This window comes from Pseudonaja textilis, chromosome 2 (assembly GCF_049901715.1).
Source record: "Pseudonaja textilis isolate UNSWEBS1 chromosome 2, rPseTex1.2, whole genome shotgun sequence".
Taxonomy (NCBI): Eukaryota; Metazoa; Chordata; class Lepidosauria; order Squamata; family Elapidae; genus Pseudonaja; species Pseudonaja textilis.
Window position 1 is genome coordinate 216,109,759 of NC_141991.1, and position 18,520 is coordinate 216,128,278.

Below are 18,520 nucleotides of genomic sequence, written 5' to 3' on the forward strand. Positions count from 1 at the left end.
TGTTTTTGTCTTAATTCCAGGGTGCTTGCCTCAACCCAGTTTGAGCCAACAGCTGCACGTATGGCCTTTCCGTGCTTTGATGAACCTGCACTAAAAGCAACATTTTCTATTAAGATCAGACGAAGCCCAAAGCACCTAGCACTATCTAATATGCCTTTGGTATATGCATACTTTGAATATTTTATAGAAGGCAGATAAAAGAAAAATATTTCTTAAGAGAAGACTAAACTTTTTGCATATATTTCATACACAGAATATTCACATCAAATCAAAATAGAAAATTCATTGTTAATATACTGAAACTTGAAATCAAAACTACTTATATCTTCAAAAGTGGCATCCTTTCTTATTTTGAGCTGTAACGCTTTAATTTTTTTCTTGAAAGATGGCCAGTTAAACTTAATGAGGTTTTCTTCTGGATAGATTTGGGTTAAACTGTTCTGTAGAACACACTAATGCATAATAACTATTAATGAGTTACATAGACATACTTACGTTTTAGTGGCTCTTCAAAAGGGCAAGTATAGTCTTTGCTGCAAAAGACTGTTTTGTAACATTAGCATAATGTGTTTATAATTTTTTTGCAGTGAGAGAATTTGAACAGAATTATGAAAGACTTAATTCCAAACAATGTTGGGAGTTTTTAACTAGAAGCAAAAACTAATTGTGTTTTTAAATTTTAGGTGAAATCAGTAAACATTAATGAATGGCTTATTGAGGACCAGTTTGACATCAGTGTAAAGATGAGCACTTACTTAGTAGCCTTCATTATTTCAGATTTTGAATCAGTTACCAAGAAGACATTACGTGGAATTAAGGTAATCATTTAACATCAGCTGATTTTATCTGGATAAACATTTATATAGATTCAAATACAAGCTAGCAATTATAAAATGATTTCTGAAAATGAGTGGAGTCTGATTTTAACTAATTTTTCAGAAATTCCAAAGTCTATTGATGAAATATAATAATCAGATGCTTAGACCTGCACTATTGCTTGCAAGCTGTTCAGCAAGGAGTTACACAGATTTTTTAAAAAAATGATATTTATAAGTAGTACAGTAATACTTCATATTCAGAACTGTTCTCAGTTGTTTACACCAGGCTTATGGTAACAGGAGCAACTGAACAAAGCTTCTATTGCTAGCATGACATGAAACCTATAAGCTTTGGCTTGTTCCCATCCTAAACAAGATAGAATTGGAAGCAAATACAACTAAATGATCTGCTTTGATATGCCGAGTGCAATTCTGGGTGCTGATTTTAGTAACTTGGGACTATGTTTTGAGGAACCTATCTTGATGCATCTTAACAGTAAGTTCAAGATTCATTTCTGATTGTCTTTTAGGTTTCAGTATATGCTGTGCCACACAAAATCAAACACGCAGAGTATGCTTTGGATGCAGCAGTGAAACTTTTAGACTTCTATGAGGAATATTTTGGCATTGCATATCCTTTGCCCAAACAAGGTATATATTATTGTGAGACACTGTTAACAGCTGAAAAGTATGTTAACCAGCCAGATTACTTGTCTAATTTAAAGTCATTTTTAATACTAAAAAAATCCTTTAGAGTTAGAGGTTTTTTTTAAAAAAAAATGTGTTATATATATATATATATATATATATATATATACACACACACACAAAATAAATTCTTATTCAATTCAAAATTCCTTCCAATTTGTGTTACGTTTCCTACTAGGAAGTTAGACTTTTTAATGCCGATAATGTTGCTAAGATATGAACCAACTCATTGCACAATGGAATTTCAGACTGTAGTCCTATACATTTGAAGTGTTATTAAGTTTAATATGATGAAGTTCCATCAGAAAAATCACCCACATAAAGAGTTCTTGATTTTTTCTTATGCGTGGACAGTCTTTTGTGGGAACATTTCATATGCAAAGACTACTTTTATCTAGATGTTCCTATCATCTTTTTTCACTGCTATTTTTAATTGCATGTTCTTTTTCAGTCTACATTGGATAGAGCATGGGTGTCAACCTTGCCAGGGTCACGTTGCCATCACGTGACGTTTTGTGATGTTTTTCCCATTTGTGGAGCTGGGGTGGGCGTGGCCTGTATGTAACGCATCTGGCCCACAGGCCATCAGTTTGATACCCCAGCATAGAGTAATGAAATTATTACTGTTTTTTTTAAAGTATCCTGAAGATTGTTTTTTAAAAAGCCCAAAAGATTTATGATTACTTTTGAAAAATGTCCATATTGCTAAATATTTGAACTTATATTAGATGTGCACATGCATGTAATTTTTTTCCAAGTGTACTATATGGTGTAAACAGATTTTAAGAAAATAACATTTCATTACAGATCTAGCAGCTATTCCGGATTTTCAGTCTGGTGCAATGGAGAATTGGGGATTGACCACATACAGGGAATCTGCTTTGTTATATGATTCTGAAAAATCTTCAGTATTAAGCAAACTTGGAATTACTATGTCAGTAGCCCATGAACTTGCTCATCAGGTAAACTGTAGTTTGCTTTTTAGATATGAAATTGAAGATTATATTTTAATTATCTGAACTTCTGAAATCAGAGAAGTAACATCATTTGACTGTTACATTGTAAGATTTATACAAATGACTCAAGCCAGCGTATATGATTTTTTTCTCTTGTAAAGCTAGCAGAATCTACAGTATGTTTTCTATATATAGTTTAGAAAAGACATCTTCTTGTTTGTAGTTTCTTCACTGAAGCTTTACAGAGAGTGTGGGCACTTTGCAGTCACCAGTGAATGTAGTGCATATAGTTTTAGCGATACCACATAAGTTTTGTGGTACGCTACCCAATGTCACTTGTTTTGTGATACAAATGTTGTTATAAATTTGACAGATAATTTTTTAGGGATTTCAACAGAAGCACCTGCTTATATTCCAATTATTCCATCCTATAGAAATTCAGTAAGAGTGTTGGTTCCTCTAAGTACATTCCTGCGGAAATTCCATTTGTCTTAAAAACTACTACCCAGTCAATGCCAAATAATCATTCTAAAGCAGTGGTTCCCAAACTTTTTTGGCCCACTGCCCCCTTGGTGCTACAAACTCATCCTCGGTGCCCCCCACTCAGGGGTGGAATTCAAATTTCTGTGGGTGTTGCCTAATTTGAGGGTGTGGTTTGCTGGTCACATAACTGGGTGGGCATGGCTTGCTGGTCATGTGACTGGGTGGGCGTGGCCAGGTGACTGGAAAACCAAATACAAGTGGTCCTCCGGTTGTTTAGCAAGTGTTCTAATTTATGACTGGCCTCCCCAGAGCTACTTGACCAGTTTTTGGAGTTTTGACAGCTTTAGATCAGGAGTCTAAATCCCACCCCTGCCTGTGTGTGGGAGAGAGAGGTTGGATCAGATCTCTCTCTCTCTCCCAACTACGCCAGAAAGCCACTTGTCAGTCAAAATTCATATTAGTGGTCTCCGGCATTTAAAATTATGAGTTTGGTGGTCCTGAGGTCCAAAAGTTTGATCCTTGATCCAAAGGGATGAGCCTGAGAGAGGGAGAAAGAGAGAGAGAGAAAAGAAAGAGAGAAAGAAAATAAAGAGAAAAGGGAAAGAAAGAAAAAGGGACAAAGAAAGAAGGGGAGATGGAAGGAAGGGACAGAAAGAAAAAAAATAAAGAAGGAGGGAGGGTGGGAGGAAAAAGATAATGAGATATCTATTCTAGTCCAATCACCTGCTCCAGCAGGGTTAGAAGGGTGTGTGTGTGCGTGTGCGTTTTCCTTGTAATTTACTAGTACATTTTGGTTTTGCCTTCTTCAGAATTGGCACTGTAATACATTGGGGAAAAGTAATTTTTGGGGTGGCGATCTAGTCCAATGGATCCTGTTTAAAGCCTCAACGAAATGTGAGAGCTTCCTGATCGTCTTGACCATGTTTCATCCACAAAACTTTAATAGAAGCCAAAGAGGTTTCCATGTGCTGGCAAAGATGTTTCAGTGTGGAAAAAGGCCTCAGTCTAAACTAGGCCTCATTCAATCTGATGCATCAGGTCTCTCTCTCTCCCCCTCCCTCCCTCCCTCCCTCCCCTCCTCCCTCCCTCCCTCCCTCTCAGACTGGCTTTGCTCTACTTTCCCGATGTGCCTGCAGGGGCGGCGCTTCGAACATGGATGGATGAATGGATGGATAGAGAGAGAGACAGAGACAGACAGACAGGAAGGCAGGCAGGCAAACAGACAGACCTTTTGGATGGATGGATAGATGGACAGACGAATGGACAGGCAGACAATGGGACAGCAGCGGCACTTTGGGAAAGCGGTGGCAGGGCTTTTCCCAACGTGCTGCCGCATTCGAGGCACCGGTTCTGGAGCATTACTACATTCAATGGGTGAACCTGCAGGGACGGCGCCTCGAACGCTCCCCTTCTGCCTCTTAGCGTCCCCAAGAGGGCCAGCAGAGGGGGGCTAAAAGGCAGCAGGGGAGCATTTGAGGTGCCGGCTGGCCCTGCAGTTTCACCCATTGACTAGCACTGCTCCAGAGCCAGCGCCTCCAATGTGGAAGCAGTGGCACATTACATGCCGCCACAGCCGCGTTCAACACACCGCCCCCCTGCCGCCTCTTAGCACCCTTCTTCTGACCCCCTTGGGGATGCTAAGAGGTGGTAGAGGTGCATTTGAGGTGCCAGCCCTGCAGGTTCACCCATTGACTAGCACCGCTCTGGAGCCAGCACCTCCCTGTGCGGAAGCAGTGGCACGTTACATGCTGCCACGGCTACGTTCGACGCACTGCTCCCCTGCCGCCTTTTAGCGCCCTTCTGCTGGCCCCCTTGGGGATGCTAAGAGGTGACGGGGGCATTCAAGGTGCCGGCCCTGCAGGTTCACCCATTGACTGTAGCACCGCTCTGGAGCCTCAATGGGTGAACCTGCAGGGCCAGCTGGTACCTCGAACGCTCCCCTGCTGCCTCTTAGCGTCCCTCTGCTGGCCCCCTTGGGGACACTAATAGGTGGCAGGGGGGTGGTGCATTGAACGCTGCCGCGGCGGTCACATAACGTGCCACTGCTTCTGCGTTGGAGGCACCAGCTCCGGAGCGGTGCTACGGTCAATGAGTGAACCTGCAGGGCCAGCGCCTCAAACGCCCCCCAGCCGCCTCTTAGCATTCCCAAGGGGGCCAGAAGAAGGGTGCTAAGAGGCGGCAGGGCGCGGCGCATCGAACGTGGCCATGGCGGCACGTAACGTGCCACCGTTTCCGCATTGGAGATGATGGCTCTGGAGCGGTGCTACAGTGAACCTGCAGGGCTGGCGCCTCGAACACCCCCCTGCAGCCTCTTAGCACCCCCCTGCCAGCCCCCCTGCCTCTTAGCTCCCCCCCAAGGCAGGGGGCTGTACTGCCCACTTTGGGAACCACTGTTCTAAAGTCTCATAGTGCTAGATTAGCTGCTGATGTTTATATTGGAATTGTTGTGCATGCCCAGTTTTGATAAACAACAAATGTTACATTGTCTTCTCATGAAAGGCACTAGCTGTTGTCACACAAAAGTTTTTTTCTGTTCATAAACAAGGGACATTTGAGTAGGTACAGAACAGTGAAATGGATACTTTCAGTTTGATTAGTGTCTTATGAATTGTGTCAATTTTGCTATGTGTTTTTTTTTTTATAGTGGTTTGGAAATTTGGTTACAATGGAATGGTGGAATGATCTTTGGCTTAATGAAGGTTTTGCAAAGTTTATGGAATTTGTGTCAGTAAGCAAGACCCATCCAGAACTGAAAGTTGTAAGTATTGGGTTTTTTTTCCTCCCATTTTAATGGTAAGTCAAGAAAATCCCAGGACTAATGAAAATAGACACCTTCCTCTCCTTGTAGATTTGCATTAGGCAGGAAAAGTTTTTAGACTAGGCATGATTGCGCAGCACTGCACGAAACTTTAAAATTAATGAAAATTAATTATAATATAATGACGGTTATAATTATAATTATAACCGTAATCCATTCCCAGATTCTGGACGCAATTTGGTCGTGTCAGGAAGCACGACCACCTGCGCATGTGCATAGTACAAAAAAATGGTGCTGAAGCAGAAATTGGCACGGAAGGGGAATCCTTTAGTGCCCATTTTGTTCACACCCGATTTTTGAATCGTAACTCGATTTAAAAATCGGGTGGATTTTTTGTTCGACACCTGATTTGGTTACGAACAGTTGCATTCACAACCTGAGGTTTCACTGTACAGTTAATTGTATGAGAGGGATGGTGGCCTAGAGGTAGAGCTCTTGCTTCACAATTTGGAGGCTGTCAGTTTGAACCTAGGTAGCAGAAAATACTTCTCTCTCTGGCCATAATGAATAATAATCTGTTGTGAACACTGCGTAGGCATCAGGAAGGGCATCCAGCCAGTAAATGCTCAAGCTCCAATCTGTCACCCTGATTCTACCCCGATGAAAGGATTACAGGAGGTCATCTAGTCCAACCCCCTGCTTGAGCAGGAGAGTCTATTCCAAATATTAGCCTCTACCTAGGATCGAATGTAATTCTGTATAAGTAATTAAATGTAAGTTTATCTCAATGTCTCATTTTAAAATGAGTTCAAAATCTCAGAAGACTACTCTGGGCTTCTTTTTCTTTTGTTTAGGAAGATCATTTTTTAAACAAGTATTTTAATGCCATGGAAGTAGATGCTTTAAATTCTTCACATCCTATATCGACTCCTGTTGAAAATCCAGCTCAGATTCTAGAAATGTTTGATGATGTTTCCTACGATAAGGTAAAATAAGAAATTTTGGCCAAGTTTAATAATTCTGGGTACGATGTTTATGTCCAAAAGTGATTTTCATTTTCATTGTTAAGATGGTCAGACTATATGATACTCTATGTTTAATGATTTTTTATTAAAGTTATAAAAACACAAAAACTAATACAAATTAATAAAGTGCAGAAACAGGAAAGGAGAAAAAAGAAAAGCAAAAGTGCTGAAAGAATTGAAAGGAAACATAGAAAAAAGAAAGTTCAGATTTTCTTGCAGTAAATATAAATACATTTACAAAATTCTCAGTTACTTTGTGATTACAAAAAAACCTCATCCTCCCTAGTTTTTATTATCCATTATCCATTTTTTCTAATTATCAAAACTACAATCATAATGTTTATCAGAAATATTTTAGGGTCATTAATTTCAAACAGCAGAGACAAAAAGTAGGATTTAGTACCACGATCAGTGACTATATGGACATGATATTAGTCCAAATCCCTAAACATGAAAAAAAAACTTGATTAATTTGGTATTATTTCATCCTATTTACAGGGAGCTTGTATTCTCAATATGCTACAGGATTATCTCAGCCCAGAAATTTTTCAAGCTGGTCTTGTGAAATATTTGTTGCGATTCAGTTATCAGAACACAAAAAGCAAAGATCTGTGGGACAGCTTATCAGATGCAAGTATTTGAGAAGTATTTCTTCTCCCAAAATATCTAATTTTAAAATGTTCTTGAGCATCAGTTATACTCATCTTGTGATATCTTTAATAATTATTTATTGGTTAGGTTTGTCCAGATGCTGATGGAAGTCACGGAGAAAATGGAGTTTGTATCAGAAACAAGGACAGAGTCTTAACCTCAGTAAGATTTATTTTCTTTCTTTCTTTCTTTCTTTCTTTCTTTCTTTCTTTCTTTCTTTCTTTCTTTCTTTCTTTCTTTTTCTTTCTTACTTTCTCCTCTTGCCTCCCTCTGCGCCCCTCCTCTCTCTCCCTCCTTCCCTCCCTCCTTCTCTGTTTCTATTTAATGTATGTGCTGCCTATCTCATTGTGCAGCAACTCTGGGCACCTATCCATATTATGTCACTGAAGGTGTGATACATTATTTTTATTTGTAAAGTATGCAGTTGAAATAGATTATTTAAGTCTTAACTACTGGACCTTTTGAGCACTGTTGTAACTATTCTGAAAAAGTCTGAACTTAAAATGACTCTGATTTGAGGTCACCTTCCAACTCAAAACAGAATCTTTCAAGTTCAAACTTGGATTCATGGATTTGAATTGTTTTGCATAACACTAAAGGTGCATTGTACAATAACTTGATATTTTGAGACCGAAGTGTTAAATCAGTAAAACTGATTGCTACTCTGCAGTCATTTTGACAAAAGCTAATGCCTAAGTAAAGCACCACCGATCTATGAATTAAGATATTCTAGATGGAATGTTCTGAAATATTTAAAAGAATCATAGATACTTGATTTGGATTGTATTCATGGCAAGCTTTTCTCTCAAAAAGCTTGTAGTTTTATCAGGTTGTTTTTACAAATAATTTTTTTAGCTTGTAGGCAAAACATAATAAGTGCTAAGGATCCCCTGACAGTTATGGGTTTTTTACAGTTACATATTGTTCTAGTTCTCTTCTAATATAAATAAAAAAATTTCCAGTGAAAGAAATATGGTGAACCTTGAGATTTCTTTCATGGCCACATGTGTTTTGTTTTGTTTTTAAAAAGAATGTACTGGTTTTGTTCCTAAAACATAATTTAAATTACTTACTTACTTTAATCAAACACCCATTAATTCATTACCTCAAAACTTACAACTTTTCTACCTCATCACCTACATCAATGATTAGATAATCAATTTCTATAAAATATTTTATTAATGGTTTAATTGATTTATTGAATTAATTGATTAGTGTGATTAGAGTGTTTAGTGCAAATAGTGTGATTACTGACTAGTTTAAAAGATCAAGATTCATGTAATTTAATTGATTAGTAAAATCAGTGATTTAGTGAATTTAATTGAACAGTGTGACTAATGATTAGTGTAATTAATTGATTAGTAGTTAGTGTAATTAATTGATTAGGTTGATTGTTACTTAGGAAATTATCTGACTAGAGAGATTACTGCAATTGATTGATTGGTGTGATATTGGCTATATTGATTACCCAAAATAGTTTCATTAATTAATTCAATCAACGTACTATCTTAACAAACCTACCATGCCAAGAAAAAAATCCAATGCCAAACCACAACCTAAAGAGAAACTAATCCCCAACAATGAACCACAAGACTCCTGCACATGCCTTAAACGCTACAAAACTCTAAAGGATAATGAAAACTCCATCAAATGTTCTCTGTGTAACAAATACGCTCATCATGACTGCTTGGGATTACCCAAGCAAATGATTCAATACCTAGAATCATGCAATGAGTTTCCATATCTCTGCAAATCATGCAGACCCAAACTGGATCTGTTGGAAAGAGTCGATACCATTGAAACACGATTAACATCCCTTGACACCATAGTAGCATCCTTGGACGCCTTAAAAGAAAGATTATCCAACCTCGAAAAAAAGACACAACGCAAAAACCTGAACATCCAATAGCTACAAACCACATCTCTACCCAACAACCACAACCCAATCCACAACCCAATCCACAGAAAAACATAACCCAGACAAATATTGATATCCCAATCCTCATCAGAGAAGCTGTTGAGCGTGAACGGAAACGTCCAAACGCCATCTTATTTGGTCTAGAGGGCATCAATGATAATGATGACATCACAACTGTCCGAAACATCATCAGTGATTATCAAGCATCAACCATCTCCCCTGATGAAATACTTGACATTTCCCGCATTGGCCGAGAGCTCAAAAACAGAGACGGCTCTGTGACCCCACGCTTCTGCAGGGTCATTTGCAAAAATGAATCAAGCAAACGCAAATTCATTTACACTATAAATTCACTCGCCAAAACCAACACCAACCATAAGAACCTCCGTTGTCGCCCTGACCTAACCATACAGCAATGTGCCCGGTCCCGTGTACTCCGCACTGAATTCAAAAAATGTCTAGACAATGGAGAGAAGGACCTGTACATTGACTACCATGCTGACTGTATCAAAAGTAAGTCACACATCCCGCAACTCAGCTTTAATCTTCAACCACAATCCTACCTCAACCAATCCACCATCACCCAAGACTAGGCACGCACGCCCCTAACTACCTCAATTCCAACTACTGCTGGCCTTAAATGCAAGCTACTCAATGCAAGAAGCCTTGTAAATAAAATACCTAAATTTTTCCTCCTACTAAATATGGCTAAATTCGACATTATATTTGTCTGTGAAACATGGCTCAACACATCTCTCCCTGACTCCATTACCACAGTAAGAGACTATCATGTTTACCGATCAGATCGTGAAATTCGTAGAGGAGGTGGTGTTGCTATCTTCTATAAAAAGTCCTTACCTCTAAAAAACATCCAAGTTACCCAGGAGCTTGCTCTTCCTGAGACCATTATCTGTGAACTATCCTTAAATATCACAATTCGATTCTTACTATGTTACAGAGCACCTGATTATGACATCGAACATGTAAACAAGCTAAATACACTAATAACATGGGCAGCATCCTGCCCATACCCTTTTATCTTTCTTGGAGATTTCAATCTGCCTCATATTGACTGGACCCTAAATGAATGTACAACTGAAACCATACATGCAACCTTCTACAATGCTGTTACAAATCTGGGACTGGAACAACTAGTAACCAACAACACTAGACTAAACAACTGCCTCGATCTCATCTTCTGCAATAGTTTGAATTTAATTTACGGAATTCAAACTAAAGAACCCTTTTCCAGCAGTGACCACAATATGATTGACTTTTGTCTCAACATACGTCCACACAAAAACCACCACAATGATGTAATCCCCAATTATAACTTCAAAAAAGGCAACTATGATCTTATAGACAACGACCTCTCATCCCTTGATTGGCAATCTCTATTTACTGGATGCAATACTGTTGAAGACCATTACAACATATTTTTACTTGAAGTCAAAAGAGTCATCAAACTATATGTACCAACAACAACTCCCAAAACAAAACAAAAAAACAGATTGCCCATAACAATAAGGAAACTTCAATCCAAAAAGAGATCACTCTGGCGGAAAAACAAATCTGGTCACGTTGCCAATTTCAAAAGCCGATACAAAAATTTATGCCACCAGATAAAGACCGAATGCACCAATTATCACATTAAACAAGAGGAAAACCTTCTAAGCACCAATTCCACCAGTGCTTTTTACAATTTTGTAAACAACAAACTAAAAGATTCAATGTCCATCCCACCCCTGATAGGACCTAATGGTAAAGACTGCAACGACGACACCATTAAAGCCAACATCTTTAACACATTTTTTGGCTCAGTATTTGTAAACAGCAATGGATCATGCCCAGTATTTCCTAGCCGAACCACAGATAACTACAATGATCTAATACATATCAATTTTACAGAAGACAATGTTGAAAAAGCACTTCGCAATCTAAAACCATCTCTATCTGTTATGTCCCACCCTCCAAAATAAACAGATAAGGCTGAAAGCAGCAGTCCTCGCAAATAAAGGCAGCAACCAGGAATCTTCACTGATAACAGCTGTAGTTAGCCTTCACAAGATAGTCCAAGTTAATAGTTCCAACGAAATAAATCCAAGTCCCAACAAGATATTTCAGGTTTAAATCCTCCAAGCCAAAATCTTCGGTTCTCCTTGCAAACAGTTTGTTCCGGACAGAGTGCAGAGTCATCTCTCTCCCTTTATAGAGCAGCAGCTAATTAGTCTAATTACTGATCTGCCCTCCTCCTGTGCTCCCTTGGTTTCTTCTCGTAAGGAGACGCCTGCTTCTGACATCCACCCAGCAATCGTCTAAATTATTACTTTCACCTGAAGACTCCATAAGTTCCTCATTATCAGCCGTTCCCGGCTGATAACCTGATTGAGAAGCCGAGGAGGTTGAAGGTTCAGGCCGGTCCTGCAAATCAAATGTGACCTCCCTTGTAACATTCGTCTCCTCCTCTTCATTGAAATCACTAATACTTGCTGATTCATACAAGTCCTCCTCGCTGGAGCTTTCATTCAAAACTGCAAGCAAAACTGTTAGGACTCCCTTTTGAAATTCAAACAGTCATTTCACAATCAAATCAAACTAAAGGGAGTAACGTTTCCTGGTTCTGACGTCAATCCACGATCTAACGGTCATCAGATTCAAAGTTCCTAACAGGATTGGACCTTCCAATCACAACATCTATCTATTGGACCGGATGGAATATGTGCCTACTTCTTAAAAAAGCTACCCACTGCCATAGCCAAACCTCTAAGCATAATCTTTGAAAAATCTTTCAGGACCAGTTCCTTGCCTAACCTATGGTCACAAGCCACGGTCATCCCCATCTTCAAAAAGGGAGACCCCAGCCTAGTTGAAAATTACAGACCAATCTCCTTATGCTGCGTCACCTGTAAAGTCATGGAATCAATTATTAACCAATCCATCATCCTCCACTTAGAGACAGACAACCTACTCTCCAATAAACAATTTGGTTTCAGAAAAAAACTATCCTGTAATCTGCAACTCTTACACTGCAAAAACATATGGACTACACAACTTGATCAGGGCAAAACAATAGATGCAATCTACATAGACTTCTGTAAAGCCTTTGATTCAGTGGTACATGACAAACTACTACTAAAAATAAAATCCTATGGTATCTCTGGACAACTGCATAACTGGATAGAAGCATTCCTGTCAAACAGACAACAAATGGTCAAAATTGGGAGCGTCCTATCAAATTCTGTACCTGTCAATAGTGGTATCCCCCAAGGCAGTGTTCTAGGACCAACTCTCTTCATACTCTACATAAATGACCTCTGTGATCATATTAAGAACAACTGCGTTCTTTTCGCTGATGATGTAAAGCTGTTCAATACCACAGACAATACTGCTACCCTTCAAAAAGACCTCGACTATGTATCAGAATGGTCAAACAAATGGCAACTTCAAATCTCAACAAATAAATGCTCTGTCTTACATATTGGCAAAAAAAATCAGAAAATAAAATACAAGCTGAATAGTCAAGATCTTGTTGATGATCCAAGCTCTGTCAAGGACCTTGGAATACTCACCTCTAATGATCTAAGTGCTAGAGCCCACCGCAACTACATAGCCAAAAAGGCATTAAGAGTTGTTAACCTAATCCTACGTAGCGTTTTCTCTGGTAATATCACTAGTAACTAGAGCATACAAAACATTTGCTAGACCAATACTCGAATACAGCTCATCAGTCTGGAACCCACATTACGTATCTGATATTAGCACAATTGAGAAAGTCCAGAAATATTTCACAAGAAGAGTTCTCCACTCCTCTACTCGTTGTAGAATACCTTATGCCACCAGACTTGAAATTCTAGAACTAGAAAACCTTGAATTACGCCGTCTTCGGTCTGATTTAAGCATGGTATATAAAATCATACATTGCAATGTCCTACCTGTCAATGAATACTTCAGCTTCAACCATAACAACACAAGAGCACACAACAGATACAAACTCAAGGTTAACCGCACCAAGCTTGATTGCAGGAAATACGACTTCAGCAACAGAATGATCGATGTCTGGAATACTCTACCTGACTCTGTGGTTTCTTCCCCAAACCCCAAAAACTTTAACCTTAGACTGTCTACTATTGACCTCACCCCTTTCCTAAGAGGTCTCTAGGGGGCGTGCATAAGCGCACCAACGTGCCTACCGTCCCTGTTCTATTGTTTCTTTTATTTTTCTTTTATTTTTCTTATATGTACCCATTTCATGTATTCATAACTATGTATACACTTATACTTATTATCTTGTAAACAATTGACAAATCAAATCAAATAAATAAAATAAATAAATAAAACTTTGTTTAAATTGAATTTTCAAAATTTCGTAACTTATTTGGAAAATTACAGTTGATTAAAATATAATAAATTACTGTGCTTCATTACTTTGCTGATATGGAAGGGGAAGAAAAGGCAAGTACATAAGTTTAATATTCTCCATGTGGCAAATAATTTACATGAACTGAGTTGGGACACTTTTTAGAATTGTGTAGCTACAGAAAATAATTCAAAAAGAAGTCTTGTTCGTCTGATACATTGATAATTGGAAATAAAAATAAAGACTCAAACTTATTAGGGACTTATTAGGGATATTACTTGATTGTTACAAGAAACCTTAAGGAATTATCATTAAAACATTGCTTCCTTATGCTGAAAAGAATATCACAGTTGAGGACATTACATTGTTGACTTTGCAAATGATTAAAATATGGCATACTTGTATTTTTAAATTTCTGTGACTACTACTTTTTATTAATGTACATACCTATGTTTTTGTTCATATTTTTGTAACTTATATGTAGCACTGGACCAAAATTGTGCTCCATGATGTACAGGCAGTGATGAATACTTGGACACTCCAAAAAGGATTTCCTCTAGTGACAGTTACTATTAAAGGGAAAAATGTACATCTACAACAAGAACATTATTCAAAAAAAGCTACTTTTTCCTCATCATCTGGGTAATGATGAATGAATGACACTTGTTTCTGATTATATTTTGTACCGATTCTACTTCATGATACAGATACTTCTTGATTTAGGGCCACAGTTAGTACCGGAATCTGGGTTGTTGAGCGAAGTAATCATTACGCAAGACAATTCTGACCCTCCCACTTGCAGTTGTTAAGCAATCTCATGTGTCGTTAAGTAGATGGATTTGAGGGTAAGGCATGTTGAGTGCTTCAGCAAGGTGAGCCAGGCCCTGTAAAGCATCCCTGCAAGCAGGATTTTCAGTCTCAGTGTGGAGAAATACTTGCCAGAGGCAGCCCATTCTGCTTACATAATTCTGCCTCTGATCTGGCCCCTGCTGAAATCCAAGCCTGCAATTGCTTAGGAATGACAGGAATTGATGAAACAATTTTGCAAAAGAGCCTTGTCTCTCAGCAAAAAATAAAAAATTGGAGTGGTTTCTTTTTGCAAAAGTCTGGTGGCTGCTGTGAAGTGTCAAATTCTCGCTGCTTCCTCTCTAGGAATCTACTTGATCTATTGTCTTCCTCTCTAGGAATCCATCTGATGTTTTTAGCTCTTAGGAAGCTAAGTAGACAAATTCATGCATATATCTCTTTTTTACAGAAAATTACTCATTCAGTTTACTCCAGAGTAAACATTAGATAGTTGTTAAAGCATTAATAATTGCCATTTATATGGGAGGAAGGTTGAATCAACCATTTAAATACTTTTTAGAAACATAACCTTATTTTCAACTTCCTAAATGTGCTTACAATCTCTATCTTGCAAAGTGATATCTCAGGTTTTTTTAAAAAAATGTATTCATTTCATCTGTTTAAAAATAATTCAATCTGTTTCAAAAATCATAGTGTTGATTTTGTTTGTAGGAATCTGTGGCACATTCCATTGACATATATTACCAATAAATGTAATGACATTCAGAGGTTCTTGCTGACAAGCAAAACAAGTAAGTTTAATTCAAATTGTGGCGACCTACATAAGATTGCAAACATTAAACAACAGAGGTGTGCAAAATATTTTATAATCAAAATGTTTAAGTTGACCCAACCCTGAAATGTACCATTATGACTTGGAACAGAGACTTGAATGGCAAGTGAGGTTGCTTTTTGTTGTTGTTCACAAAGCATTTTGCATAATTAAATATATATTTCAATCAGTTATTGATACATTAATACATTTTGGAAAAGTTCAAAACTTAGGGAATATTGAATTTTAGGATTGTGATATCTTTTCAGTCATTAAAAATCAGGTGCATAAAGCAATTGTGTGGTACATATTGAAGGTATGCTTTCAAAATCATGCCTTATTTTTAATGATATGAATGTAAATAAATCAGGTGTTACTGTGAATTGTGATATATTTTGATTTTAGATGACATAGTCCTCCCAGAAGAAGTGGAGTGGATAAAATTTAATGTAGGAATGAATGGTTATTATATTGTGCATTATGGAGATCATGGCTGGGATTCTCTAATTCGCCTATTAAAAGACAATCATGAAACAATAAGCAGCAATGATCGAGCAAGCCTGATTAACAATGCATTCCAGCTGGTGAGGTAAGAGTTAAAAAGATTTGCATATGCCTAATATTTGAGGACTAGAGCAAGGAAGGAATTAAATTAGCAAGCAAGCATGGATACCTGCTGTAAGAAGTACCTCATTTAACTTCTTTAAAAGAAAGGTGGGCCTTTTCCTGAGAAAAAGCATATTCCACATTTGTGCAGGAGGCATTGGTTGAAATATACAGAATATCTGAATGTATCCAAAGGTAGGCACATCATGAGCTAAGAAAGGAAATAACGGTTGTATATTGAGAAATACAATTAAAATGTCAGACATTATTCATCCTTGTATTGTTCTGATTTCCCTTTGCCAAGGGATTTAAAGATAATCCAAGGCCATATAAAACTGTATAAAAAGCCTGCGACTATAGATGAAAACTGAGCTGAAAGTGTATTGAAGGCCACAGAGCTATACAGGTAGTCCTTGACTACGACCACAATTGAACCCAAAATTTCTGTTGTAAAGTGAGACATTTGTGAGTTTTAACCCCTTTTATGATCTTTCTTGCTTCAGTTGCTAAGTGAATCACTGCAGTTGATGAGTTAGTAACCTGGTTGTTAATGGAATCTGGTTTCCTCATTGACTTTGCTTGTCAGAATGTCATAAAAGCAGATCACTTGATCCCAGGACACTGCAACTGTCATAAATATGAACCAGTTGCCAAACATCCAAATTTTCATCATGTGCCCAAGGGGATGTTACAAAGGTTGCAAGTGTAGAAAACGGTCATCAGTTACTTCTTTCAGCGCTATTGAGGCTTTGAACAGTCACTAAATGAACTGTTGTGAATTAAGGACTACCTGTGCCAGTGAAGCTATTGTTCAAGAATTTAGAGCTCTTTCATGAGACAAACTGCAATGTACCAGCTGTCATCACTAGCATAATGCTACAGTACATTTCAGTGCATTTACTATTTAGAACACGTTTGTTTTTTAGACAAATACATCATTACAAAAAGATACCTATTTTTTTTACCTGGTTACAAATTTATTTTCGACCATAGTAAAAAGAAAAAAATTAAAAATATATTTGGTTAATATACATTGTTAATTAGAAAATTCATAGGGAAGATGATTGAGACCCTTCAAAGATATTTGTTAAAACACATTTTCTATTTCCTCAGTGCTGGAAAACTGTCAATTGAAAAAGCTCTAGATTTAACATTATACTTAAAACATGAAACTGAAATTACTCCTGTAAATCAAGGACTGAATGAGCTAATCCCTTTGTATAAACTGCTGGAGAAGACAAATATAAGTGACACAGAACAACAATTAAAGGTAAAATAAGAAAGAGTTAAGGCAGAATAAAACTGAAAACTTACATAGCTTTTTAAATGGATATGTTCTATGCTAAATGAAATAAATTTTGTTTTGTTTCTTTTTAAAACTTAAACATTCCAAGATGAAGTATTCAAAATAAATTCTTTATAGAATGCTGGTAGTCTCTATTACGACAATAATGGAGCTTGCCCATCATGGTAGTAAGTCATAAATGCATACACGCAAACTAATATGTTGGCAAAATAGTCTAAAATCAGGATTGATAACCAGCATCCTTCATCAGAATTAATTGATTGGACAGATGTCTAAATTTCAAAACCGATTACCTAAGAAATTCCATTTTATTTGTACAATAATAGCAATGTGACATAAGCTTGGCTAATGCTATCCAATGAGGTTTCAAGTCACATGATGGATTTAGATCTTTCCAGGTGTCATCAGCACTGTAATCACTCTTAACAGCAGTATAAACACATTTCAGTATTACTAGCAGTATTACTAGACGAGCTCTTTATTGGAATATATTCTTAGTTAAATTACTTTAACTAGAGCTCCTCCTAGATACAAAATCAGCTGATAAACCTCCAGCTATTTTTTCTCTTTAGAAGATGTATGGAAATAGGAAATCAATATGCATTGGTTAAGAATGCGCTTGAAAATAAAGTTATAGTCAGTTAATATGTAAGGCACTAAATTAATGACATATTATTGATAAGAATTGTGCGCTGTTAAGCAGTGGAGCAGCCTGCTTCTTGAAGTCATGAGACCTCCAACACTCAAGGTTTTCAAGTCAAGCTTGGACAATTATTGGTGTGGCATAACAATGGGCAGATGGCTGGAATAGAATATCTGAATGAGGCACTGGGCAGATAGCTGGGGTAGAAGACCTGAATGATCTTTTCTATCCTATAATTCTGTGTCTCTAAATCAGGGGTCCCCAAGCTGTGGGCTACGATTGTGGCCTATTCGCACAACCAACTCATGCGAGCCCACTTGTGTGAAGGGTGAGCACCAGGGCTTGCAGCTCACTAATGCGAGTGGCAGATGTGCATGCCCACTGCTCACACAAATGAAGTTGTGTGCGTATGCAACTGGCCTTGCATAAACCATCCCCTCTTCCCCTCCCTCCTACTGGCCAACCTGGAAAGGTTGAGAAACGTTGTTCTGAAGGATCGTCTGCTTCTCAGTTTCAAGAAATCAAATTACTTGTGAGTTAAAAAAATGCACACCATTTTTGTATCCATTTTTGAACAGTTTCCTATTCCCTAGACAGAGTCATTGGAGTATCTTCCATTCCTTTACAGTTTGGAAAATAAGAGTAGTAAATATAAGCTAAAGCTGTATTTAGT

General features: G+C 37.8%; 1 protein-coding gene across 6 annotated transcripts in view; it reads left to right on the top strand.

The window, feature by feature from the left end:
• ERAP1 (endoplasmic reticulum aminopeptidase 1) overlaps window positions 1-18,520 on the top strand; it is a 40,361-nt gene that overhangs the window by 6,187 nt on the left and 15,654 nt on the right. For all 6 annotated transcript variants that reach the window (XM_087927021.1, XM_087927023.1, XM_087927024.1 and 3 more), the window contains exons 3-14: window positions 21-159; window positions 684-818; window positions 1,349-1,469; window positions 2,334-2,488; window positions 5,610-5,723; window positions 6,578-6,709; window positions 7,247-7,378; window positions 7,487-7,561; window positions 14,159-14,316; window positions 15,193-15,272; window positions 15,698-15,881; window positions 17,012-17,168. In XM_087927021.1, coding sequence (XP_087783147.1) covers window positions 21-159; window positions 684-818; window positions 1,349-1,469; window positions 2,334-2,488; window positions 5,610-5,723; window positions 6,578-6,709; window positions 7,247-7,378; window positions 7,487-7,561; window positions 14,159-14,316; window positions 15,193-15,272; window positions 15,698-15,881; window positions 17,012-17,168 — 1,582 coding nt within the window. The remainder of the gene's footprint in view (window positions 1-20; window positions 160-683; window positions 819-1,348; window positions 1,470-2,333; window positions 2,489-5,609; window positions 5,724-6,577; window positions 6,710-7,246; window positions 7,379-7,486; window positions 7,562-14,158; window positions 14,317-15,192; window positions 15,273-15,697; window positions 15,882-17,011; window positions 17,169-18,520) is intronic.